At 35.5% G+C, this 11,647-nt stretch overlaps 1 protein-coding gene, 1 long non-coding RNA gene and 1 pseudogene across 2 annotated transcripts; 1 reads left to right on the top strand and 2 right to left on the bottom strand.

Moving 5' to 3' along the window:
* Positions 1-437: 437 nt before the first annotated feature.
* On the bottom strand, positions 438-2,564 carry LOC147477128 (putative FBD-associated F-box protein At1g61330). The gene is made up of 3 exons (XM_086585054.1): positions 1,582-2,564; positions 1,256-1,393; positions 438-1,179 (listed from the first exon to the last, which is right to left on the bottom strand). Exons 1-3 carry the CDS (start codon positions 2,260-2,262, stop codon positions 790-792), a joined length of 1,209 nt encoding a protein of 402 aa, XP_086441180.1. The 5' UTR covers positions 2,263-2,564; the 3' UTR covers positions 438-789.
* Positions 2,565-5,232: 2,668 nt separating this feature from the next.
* LOC147477127 (uncharacterized) lies at positions 5,233-7,099 on the top strand. The gene is made up of 2 exons (XR_015208309.1): positions 5,233-5,521; positions 6,690-7,099. It is a non-coding gene; the product is annotated as an uncharacterized LOC147477127 (long non-coding RNA).
* A 1,964-nt stretch (positions 7,100-9,063) lies between these two features.
* On the bottom strand, positions 9,064-10,776 carry LOC147477126 (protein FAR1-RELATED SEQUENCE 5-like; annotated as a pseudogene).
* Between the last annotated feature and the right edge of the window lie 871 nt (positions 10,777-11,647).

Below are 11,647 nucleotides of genomic sequence, written 5' to 3'. Positions count from 1 at the left end.
TTGTTTGTTGAAGCTTCCTAATAAGCCATGAATACTTCACTAAAGGGGGTAGTAATGTGACCACTCTCAGCTTGTGTTTGATTCCAGGACTGGAAAATGAGCAAGCAGAAGAGGGAAGAAGAGTGAAAGGGGGAGAGTACAAAGTTACTCACCTAGCTAGCACACTTGTTTAAGTTAAATGAACACTCTTAAGGGTCGTTGAATTTGTTAAACTTGGTGGCCTTGAATTTCTTGGAGTCTCATTCTCCTTAAATCAAACGCAACCTGAATGATAATGTCCTTTTGGCGTTCCTTCATGCTTGTCACCTTCCTTTATCCTTGTCACGCAATCCTTAAACTTAATTAAATATAAAAAAGTATCTCGCTAGCATTTCTTAAATCAAACACGCTCTAAGTTGCAATTGGAAATGGAATTATTATTTAATGAAGGCTAGTAGTGATCAAAGAATTTTGTATTATCATTTGGATGTCGTCTATCATTTGCTATGACATTTGTAACTTAAGTACGTTACAGACTTACAGTACGCTGTTTCTCATTGGTGTATAACCATCAGGCTTTCTCTTAAACGGCCGGAGGTGTCTGTGAGGCAGTTTGTATAGTGTCGTTAACAACTTATATAGTGTCTTAAGTAACTTTTTAGTTTACGCTTATTACCTTGTTTGTGGGAAGCTTATATATGTCAAGACACTATATAAGCTTCTTAAGACACTACATAACATTTCCGTAAACGAACAGTCCGTTTAAGAGAAAACCTGTCCTGGTATAACCATGGGAAACTGACTATCACTCTATGAACTCAATGTTGTAAGTTTCCTTTTAGTAGATAAACAACATAGCTTAGAGTGTGTTGGATGCAATGAACTCCGATCCCTCGAGTGCAGAAACACATCTACTTTAGCCCTTGGAGACAATTGCCAAGAAAAAAACTTCTGACGACACATGTCTATGTCCTTGACATTGACCTTTCGATTTTGGTTTTTCGGGGTGACCAGAACCATAGTCTCCAAGACGGGCGATTTCTCTAGAAAGAACTTCACCAAACTCAATTCAGCAATTTGGAGCTTGAAACCTTTCACTTTAACTGATTTAAGGTGGGAGAGTGTGAACTGAAGATTCTCAAGAAGTACCTTATTATGAAACTCCCAATAGTGTCCACAGTTGAACGAGAAACCGTTTAGCTGCAAAAGTCATTGCTATACATGAGTAGCCGTATGAGGGGGGAGGAAAGAGACTAAACCGTAAACCGAAACTTACATCTATGAAAATTCTCTCAATGTGTGAGCAGTTTGTGAGGAAGGAAGCAATGTCGTAAGGATTGCAGTAGCTCGTCTCCTCCATCAAGAACTGAACTTCCTTTAAAATTGGTATAAAGATGGATTTTCGCCCATTACCCTGCACACAACATGAGTATATAATTAACATTTCAATTTTGTACTACATCTTTAGCAACAAAGATAAAACCCCCCATCAATATAATTCTCATAAGCGTGGCATGGTTCAAGGCATGTTGATCACAAGTTACAATGTTGTCTCTAATATATATGGTTTTCTAATAAGAGCGACGGATGTATTGAAAATACCTCAAGAAATGTACTGCTTATAGTGAGTACAGTGACACGACCAAGATCCAATCGGCAAGTTGGCAAGTCCGGGAAGTCCTTTGAATTTATAAAATCAAGTACAACATCTTCTAGCCTTAAAAAACTCCCAAAGAAAGCAGTACTAATGTCACGACCAGAGCCACGGTAATGGAATGCGGAAAGAGTAGGCACTAATATCTCTATTTTCCAGAGATTGGAGGAATTTGCCACGGTTAACTTCTTAAATTTCTTTTGGCCGTGAGCTTCAATGCATAGAGAAAAATCTCCTCCGCGACATTGAATCAAAGCCAAATTCTCGAGAAACAGACAATTGCGAGTCACAGAATCAATAAGTCTAGAGTTCACATGGACGCCTTCAAGAGTTAGGCTAGTCAAGGAGCGCAAACCATTGAAATTGTCTGGGAAACTCAAAACACAACGAGTTAGCTTCACAGTAGTTATTGATGTCTCACCGTCTAAAAGATTATGAGGAAAGTTGAAAGTTGATGAGAAGTCTAAATCCACTTCTTTGACACCTTTCATCTTCACAATATCTAACCATTCCTCTAAAATAGAAGTCTCAATGCATGGATCAGAATAGAGGCCAAAACTACGCACCTCAGAACCAACATGTTGTTTTAAAATTTGGTAGACTGTCCTGACATAATCTTCATGTTTCATACCTCTTGCAAACTCCTTATTGAATTCGAGATGGCGGCTCAATCTCCATGCTTTACGAAAACGCTTAGATCTAGCTCCGATTTTGACAGTGGCCCTGAGAGGCAAGAAAGACAATATGTTTTCAATAACATCTTCGTCAAGCTTGATGCTGTTTTAGTCATGCTTCCATGACTAGTAATTTGATCTCTCTTCATTTTCTTCTTGGGTGGTTGAGGTAACATCTTTGTTTTCCTTGAGGAAAAGACTATAACTTCTTCTACAACAACGTATTCAGATGTTTTTCATAGAAAAGAAAATATTGTATGAATGTGTTGCCGAAAACAAAGGTGTTTATAAGCAACAAAAAGCCACAGAATCAGAATCCAACTAAGATTTTTTTTTTTTCTAGCCTTTTTTTAGGCCTTCCTTATTTGCTTGAGAAGTGTTCAGCGTTTGTGGCTTCATATCATACTAAACGCCCGCCTATTAGGCAATTTTAACAGTTTATATAGACATCAAATTTCAAATTTTAAAAAGGAAAAAAGTCTAAGTTTTGTGGTTGTAATTCTTTTTAATATTTGGAAAAGTCGATATTTCGAGAACAATGATCAACAAATTAATAATTCACCTTTTTAGACGATATATAGAGTGCTCACGTTTGGCAACTAAAACTGGAAACTAATTAGGAATAGAATGGAGTTGAAACCATTGGAATAGAATCCACTAGAATAGAATTCGATTCCAACTTACAAAATGTGTGTTTGACAAACGTTCAGAAATCATCGGAATTCAATCCCTACTTAAATTTTTGTGTTTGGTTGTTGTTTAGAATCCTCTAACTCTTAGGGTTTTTTTTTTTGGCTCGGTAAAAATTAAATTGTATTATATCAAAGGAACCGTAGGTCAAGATAACCTACCATTACAAAGGACATATAAAAACAACCCAATAACTCCAATAAGTCAACCAACCACCCTACTCAAGACTCTCTATACATAATATTTTTCCAGCTGGCTACAAATTGTTCAAAATGAATGTTTCTTAGGTCCACAAAAACTTTACTCCAATAACAAATTAAAGGAGCCCTTTGATATCTAGTACGACTTTCTGGATCACCATAGCTTTGCCCTAAAAAATGCGTCTATTCCGTTCCAACCAAATACCCCACATAATTGCAAAATGTAACATGTTCCACCCGACTAGGACTGACCCAAGCTATACTGGACTCCCAATGAAAGCAAGACCAAACCGTCAAAGAAAAAGGATACTGCAAAAGCACATGATTAACCGATTCCTCAACCATCGAGCATAAGAGACAAAAATCTAGAGTTTGACCCCTAAAATTTTTATTCCTGAGATTATCAACAGTAAGAATATGTTGTAAAGTTGCAGAACAAACAAAGAAAGCAATTCTCGTAGGGACTTTAGAACCCCAAATTCTTGAACCTGGAAAATGGGGAATAGAAACCACCCCATTATTTTGGGGATACCATGAACGAAGAACGAGATAGAATGACTTGGTAGAGTAGATCCATCCCTTTCTTGTCGGGGCACCAAACCATCGAATCGGAGTCTCGTTGGTTGAGATTTACCTCTCCAAGCCGATCCATAAGAGAGGCTAACTCATCGATAACCCAATCATTGAAAACCCTATGAAAACCGAGGTTCCAAGAAATGTCTCCATCAAATCTAACCATGCATTCGCTAATTGTGCGCCCTTTATGCTTAGACATGTTGAACAAAGTATTAAACACCTCTTTTAAAGGTCTATCTCCCAGCCATGTGTCTTCCCAAAATAGTATTTTATCTCCTGAACTAAAATTATACCTGATACCTCTTTTAAACATGGGCAACACTTTCATAATTCCCCTCCAAACACCACACCCATAAGGAATGCAAACAAGACTACTCTCCCAACCAAAATGAGCTTCACCAAACCTAGACACAATAACTCTTCTCCATAGACTATTCCTCTCTATACATACCAAACCTCTAAAGCCACTTCCCTAAAAGCGCCAAATTGAAATTATGTATACTCTGAAGTCCGAACACCCAATCCCCCATCCGTCTTAGGCAAACAAATTAAATTCCAATTGACAAGGTGATACCTATGGTGCTCGTCTGTCCCACAAAAAATTTATAATGATCAACTCTATCCTATGGACAACACTCAAGGGCGCATAAAAAGGGACAAAAAATAGACATGTAGGTTGAATAAAGAACTCTTAATGAGTACAAAGCGCCTCCCTTTAGACAAATTTTTAGTCTTCCAACCGCTAAGCTTTTTACCGAACCGCTCAACAATAGAATCCCAAATAGCCTTAGATTGAAAAGGAACAAAAAAATATTTTTTTTTTATTTCATTTTATGTTATTTTATCCAGTTTTGGATTAGAAATAAGAAACCGATTCCCATACACTAGGATTCCGTTGAATTAGACTTAATAAAAGGAGTTGAGTTCGTTTAGAATCCAATTCTACTGGATTCCAAGCCTCCCAAACAAGTCAAAAGTGTGTAGTCCACCAAGGATTCTAATTAATTCCACTCCTCAAGTCCAATTCCTGGTGTACTCATAGAGATGTTGGAGAATAAGACGATTAAATCCAACACAACTATATCACATATATTAAGAAGAAATTTGGTGTGGTTATGGAAAAAGAAATCAATGTTTAATATTTGTCATTTAAGATTTTATTGAATGGAAATAATCTTATATATTTATGCTAGCATGATAGCATTACTAGATTTAGGGACTTCTGTTTATGAGGTCGCTAGTCCTTACACTGTACTTTTTTTTTGATAATTCCTTACACTGTACTTGGTGTACTGTATATTAGATTGAGATCGATCTCTTAGCATTATGGTAACTGCTACATCTAAACCGTTAGATTGCATAGTGATGTTAAACCCAACACGTGCTTTAGCTTGGAGAAAAACGTCATTCGGCCTGCTTTCATCACTATTTTTCTTCTTTTCCAAATAAAAAATGAAATAAACCAAAAACCAAAAGAAAAATAAAATTAACCAAGAAATTAAACCAAAAACAAAACAAAAAAAGCTAGGGTGGGGAAGACTGAAAGAACTACAAAAAGGGCAGTGCGAGGAAGACGATGAACAGTGAATGTCTCTCCCTTTGTCTCCCTCCATCAAGGGCTTTTCTCACCCTCCTAAATCTCTCTCCAAATTTTAATAATTGTACCACCTTCAAATCTCTTTTGTGTTGTTGTTGCTCCATTGTGTTTGAATTGACTAATTGGTTCATCGTTTGAGGTGCTTTGTCAGGTAATTGTCTCTGAACACTTCTCAGTTTTGGTGTGGTGGTGTGCCTTGAGACTATAGTAGATAGAATAGCATGAAATACATGTTCAAATTAAGCATAAGATGGTAAACATTTTCATTTTTTGTAACTAACAGCTTAATTACTTGGACTGTAATTTCATTGTTTATATGAAATGGAACGCTATTTTTGAACTGAACCGAACATGACCTGTTGATGTTATTGAGTATGTGATTTGGGTTTGAAGAATGAAGCTTATGTATTCTCAATTTTATGATTATTCTTAAAGTTAAGCTTATGTATTCTCAGTATGGTGTTTTTGTATCTAATTAGGTGGTTAAGTTTTGGTCATGTTTGAAGAATGAAGCTTGTTCTTTAGTGGGTTTTTGAGAAAATTGTGTAGATTAAGTTAATAGGAAGAGCTAGTTATGAATCCATTTTCAAATTTCAGAATTAATTGCTTGCTCTCACTATATTGATATTTTGTATCGACACAATACGTAGACTAAAGTATACTGAGTGGTTCTGAGTTTATTATGCCCACTCCATTTCTATACCTGATTTAACTTGGCGTAGTTACTTATAAGAGAAGATTAATAAGAGAATGGAAGATAAAGTCAATTTTAATCAATTGATCAAGAGCAGGGTAGTGTGCTCCTGGTCAAGATCAAATGAACTTGATGTAGTTACTAGTAATGAATAATAAAATCAATGTCTTAGAAGTAGTTTTTAGGTGCATTTACAAGTGTTGTTTCTTTTACTTGTCTTCCTTTGTCTTGCATATGTTTGGGAGAACTCTTGGAGTTTATGAGAGTAGTAAGTAATAAAACTGAATTTTGTGATTGATATTGTCTCATGGAGTTTCTTTAAAGTTGATAAGTAGTGTACTTAAATTGTTTTGTTATGACCTTGATATGTATCAGTTTTGTATGTGGAATTAATTGTAGACATGTCCTAAGTGTTATGTAGATATGGGCTTGCATAGGAGATGAAACCCTCGAGTGGCCTTTGACACATTCACTTCATGCACCTACCATGTCTTTACCTACCATGTCTTTATGCAGATCTCTCGTTTCTAGCTATTTTCATACTCTTTTAAGTCGTTATCCATAGGTTTTTAATGCATGTAGTTGGTGTCTCTATATCTAAAGTTAACTTTGTTCAAATGTGCAGTGGTTTCCGGCTTTTGATAGCTTAAGAAGAATTAGCACCCCCAATCAATGTTTTTCAACCCCGATCTCTGATTATGTCATGAGCAGGTTTAATAATTTGGACCACAATGGCAGCAAGCTCTAGATTAGGTGGACTTGTGAGAAATCACTTCACATCCAACCTATAAATTAAAGTTTGTTTGATGTATCCGCCTTTGAAGAAGATCGCTCAAGCACATAGCTTTTTATAGCATCATCAGTGAACAATGTAATTTTGTATTATATGTTATGAACATGTACATTTATGTTGTCGTAATTAAATATTTTAGTGTTGCAGTAACGACATTTTGTGTGATAGACATAGACATTGTTATCTAGCACAGTTGGATTTCCATCATCAATAAAAAAAAATTCGTGTGTTCTAAGTTCTAACACCATTACCATTATCCCCAATTTTAAGCATTTGTACATGAGTACATTGCAGTTTTGCACTATTCCATTGTCGGATTGCGTTTAGTAGTTCTGAATATTGACATCAAATACATACATAGTAAACGGCAATCTGTTAATGAAAAATGACAATGTACTGATGATTGTCGTTGAAAACAATCACAGAAACCATTATACAAAAATATACCGAGTACCCTATCTTATCGAATAATGAAATATTTGTTTGCAATTGTAACTTTTTACAGTATTTCGACAATATAGTATGGCAGGCTTTCTCTAAAACGGACATGTTCGTGGGCAGCTTATATATATCGTGTCTTGCACAACTTATACGGTGCCGTCCGTATAAACTGTGTTTTTTACGACACTGTATTAGCTGTGCAAAACACTATATAAGCTGCCACAAACATGCATGTCTATTAACGTACATGTCTGTTTTAGAGAAAGCCTGTATTGCAGTATGAACTTTCGACAATTTATTTGCAATATATATTCTTTGCAACTATAACTTGTTCAACTATTTCGACAATCGTTTTCACACTTTGCAATTGTAAATGTAATCATAGGCTGCCAGTACTGTTTTGATATAATATGAACATGTAATGTAAGTTAAAAGTCAAGCAAAGGAAAAACAGAGAGACTCAAAAGAAAAAAATAAATAGATTATTATATAGTGGAATGTTAAAATGTGTGTGTTTAATTCAGTAAAGGGCGGGATTTATAGGAATGAGATAAATCATGAACAATTTTTACGTGAAGAAGTAAAAAAACGTAATCAATCTGTCTAGTTGGTTAGGATAATCGGCTCTCACCCGATAGAACCGAGTTCAAGTCTTAGCAATGGAATTTATTGATTGAATCTGGTTAGTTAGGAAATGTACTCCTAACTAAGCCAACCTTCTCGTAATATCTTTTTCATTTGAGCACAACTTACTAACTTAAGGGGAAAAAATGAAGTAAATAAAAGGTAGTAGTATATCGTTTGTTGTTAGCTTTGAAGATTTATGCAGCATGGTCGTGGTAATAAGATGTTGGAACTATGCTATTCAATATGACCAATAATCAATATAATTTAATCTTAGATAAACATGTACATTTATGTTGTTGTAATTGAATATTACCGTGTTGCAACCTGTGAATACATATTTACCAAAAAAAAAACTTGCTGGTACATTTCAGTGTGATAGATGTTGTTATCTAAGCAGTTGGATTTCACACTTCATTATTTATCATTTACCAGCATACATAACAACAGAAGAGAACGTGCTTGAACAACCACAAATATGTATTTCACAATCTTTCTATTCATTCAAAATAGTGAGGCTTAGTACAAAAAAAATATCACAAATTAACATGAAGTACCAAAAGGGTCGGGAGTTACATAACACCTCCAATTTCCAATTTTATAAAATATAATAAGCAAGTGATGAAGAATATCTAATGTCATTAGTCATTTCCCACTTTCACATAGCTAAAATGCATGCATGATTTCTATCCATTCTAACTCATGCAAAACCTATAGAATTTCATGAAAATATTAATATAAGAATAAGAGTACTCTAAGAATAAAATGAGCTGAGTACTCAACGAATTTTTTTTTTGCAAACATTCAAACATGTATAAATAATTGTAACAAGGCTGAAAGATTATCACCTCACTAGGATCATTAAGGTTAATGTTCATGCTACCATGAGACAAGTCATTAGCTCCTAAACTTGAAAATTGTTGACTGCACAAATTAAACTAAGAATGCATATCACTATAAACTACAATTACAAGTTAACAAACACGAGCAAATAATGATCATAATCTATAACTCAAACCTGGCAAGTTTCTTAACATCCTTAGCTTGTCCGGGATTGGTTCTTGTTTGTTTCTTGCCATTATTGTCGGTCCATGATTTGTGCCTTCCTGGTCACCCCTATGCTTCATAATGGGTGGATCTTTCAATGATATGGTACCACTTTGCGCATACATATTCCAGACTTCGTTTGGCTCAACTTTTCACTTGGTACACTTCCAATTTGCTTCACGAAGATGATTTCCATATTTTTGAATGTCGTTTCAACTTCATTTAAAAGATTATAGAAACCGTTCATTGCAACCTTGAATACTTTGACTGATGAAGCACTTTTAGTTGTTATATTAACGGCTTCACGATAAAGTTGGCTAAACCTTACTGTAACAGACGCATGACAATCATCTACCATTTCTTCTCCATCCTTTGTCCATCTTTTAAGCACGTATTTTTCTTGAAGGTTCAAAACATCCATAACTACAAATATCTTCATAATGTGTCTGCACAAGTATCCAGCAAATTCAAACAACAAACAACTGCATGTGACAGTATTACCACAAGAATCATATGTCACGGTTCGAAATGTATGATCATGACCATCCCTCCACACATGAAACGTGGACTTTGTACCGGTTTCCTTAATCTTTCTTTGGCGATAAGAAAAACCTTCTTGGAGTTGTTGCTGAAACCTTGCAAAAATTTCTTTCGTGTAAACTTCAGCAGCTTCCTTCTCAATTACCATAAAAACTTTCAAAGCACGATTGGTATAATTGCTTTCATAGTCTTCATCATTTTTAGCATCTCGCCTACATACTACAGCCATTTCAAACTGTTTCATAAATGTTATCAAAGGCAAAGATCTCTTCAAGTAGCCATCAAAGTACGTATTAATACTCTCACTCCGTTGGGTCGTGTACATAGATGCACAAAATATATCAAGCGTATAAACTGAAGCCCATTTCTTTCGTTTTTCAAATAGGTTTTGCTAGCCACTTATTTTTTTTCTAGCCAATACCTTCCAATCATCCCGTTCCAACCAAGCTCAAATGTTTCGACAGTCTCATACCCATACAAACATTTAACAAAACCATCCCAAAAATCTGGATTTAAGTTAATCACGTGACGTATATTCCCGATTGCATTTTTTGTAATATGTCACAGACAAAAACGATGGCGCGTACCAGGTAACACTTTCTCAATAGCTCCCCCAATTGCAGACTCTTGATCTGTTAGAATCACTTTTGGTTGCTTACCGTTCATTGCCTTCATTCATGCCTTGATGACCCATTCAAAAAACTCCATACATTCATTATAAAGCAATGCACCACCAAAGATTGTTGTTTGGTAATGGTGGTTGACACCTACAATTGGGATGAAAGACATACCATACCGGTTTGTCCCATAATTAAGATCAAAGCAAACAACATCTCCAAAATAATGATAATCCATCCTTAACCGTGCATCAGCCCAGAAGAAATTCTTGGTTTGGCCTTCCGGATCCATTTGGATTGAGTAGAAAAATGATGGGCTGTCCATTTGTTGATGCCTAAAAAATTCAAGGACAGATTCTCTGCATCTCCAAGTCAAAGCTCATGTCTTTGAACCTTATCAAGAACGTTTCTACATCTCTTTCAGTGTAGCTAATATTACGAATTTCTTTAGCTTCAACACCCATATAACACAACATAAGATTGACTTTAACCCCAACTAATTGCATGTTCCCCAGCATTTGTTCTTGTTCTTTTGGTACCTTTCTCGAAGATCGAAGTTTGTGATAGCTTGGAGTTGCAAGGTTGTGATTATGCTCCTCAATAACTCGAGTGACAACCCAGTTTTTCTTTTCGTTTCTTCTTATCGACATGACAGCCTTGCACCCAATTCTTATATCAGATCTTTTTCTCTGCCTCTGCTCAATCGATTTTGATCTAATAGCGTTGCAAAAACTTTGTAGGGAACAACAGTATAACCGAGCTATGATTTCATTGTTACGTTGAGATTTACCAGTTACGTATTTTCTAACGCTAAATCCTATCCTCCTTGCATAAAAATCATAGGTTTCTTCTAGAGAATCGAATTCCATGCCAACACAGGGTCATATGCTATTTAACATAGGTTTAATTACAAAAATATACAATGTACGTAGGTCCTCTTAACACTTGTATCAATATACAATGTTTTTTAACAAACGTATCAATGTACTATGTTCGATTTCACAAAAATAGCAATATGTTAGCACCCGTCAGTTAAGTGATGATGTGTCTGTTAGTAAGTGATTGACACATCATCATTTAACAGACACATCATCAATTAACTGACCTAATATCATTTTTTTTTCTTTTGCTTTTATTTATCTTTTTTCTTTGTTTAGGAAAAAAAAAAGTTAAATGACGAAAGCAAAGGATATGACGTTTTTCTCCGACTTAAAAGGGCACCTGGTGAACATCACCATGCTATCTAACGGTGTAGATGGCAACATATATACCATAATGCCAAGAGATCGATCTTTTAAGATCGGGACTCTATTAGATTTTCAAACTAAAAGTGACTAACTTGATCTTATGCTCCAATCGGTCTGATAGGAATGCCTCTCTAGGGCCATCTATTCATGCCATGTGACTGCTCTTTCACTGTTGTGAGTTGCATATATCATGTATTAAACTGGCTTACACGGGCCTTACTTCTAAACTTCCAAATAAAATTATATTATTTGTCAAGGGAGAAAACAGATAAAT

Source organism: Coptis chinensis, chromosome 9, assembly GCF_015680905.1.
Source record: "Coptis chinensis isolate HL-2020 chromosome 9, ASM1568090v1, whole genome shotgun sequence".
NCBI classification, from domain to species: Eukaryota; Viridiplantae; Streptophyta; class Magnoliopsida; order Ranunculales; family Ranunculaceae; genus Coptis; species Coptis chinensis.
Note: the sequence above shows the minus strand (reverse complement) of the source record. Positions and strands in the feature narration are given on the sequence as shown.

Coding starts and splice junctions, on each gene's coding strand:
- LOC147477128 (XM_086585054.1), bottom strand. CDS start 2,262: ATGAAACATGAAGATTATGTCAGGACAGTCTACCAAATTTTAAAACAA. Junction 1,394..1,581: donor TAAGCAGTACATTTCTTGAG/GTATTTTCAATA, acceptor TGTTGTGTGCAG/GGTAATGGGCGAAAATCCAT. Junction 1,180..1,255: donor TTGAGAGAATTTTCATAGAT/GTAAGTTTCGGT, acceptor TGACTTTTGCAG/CTAAACGGTTTCTCGTTCAA.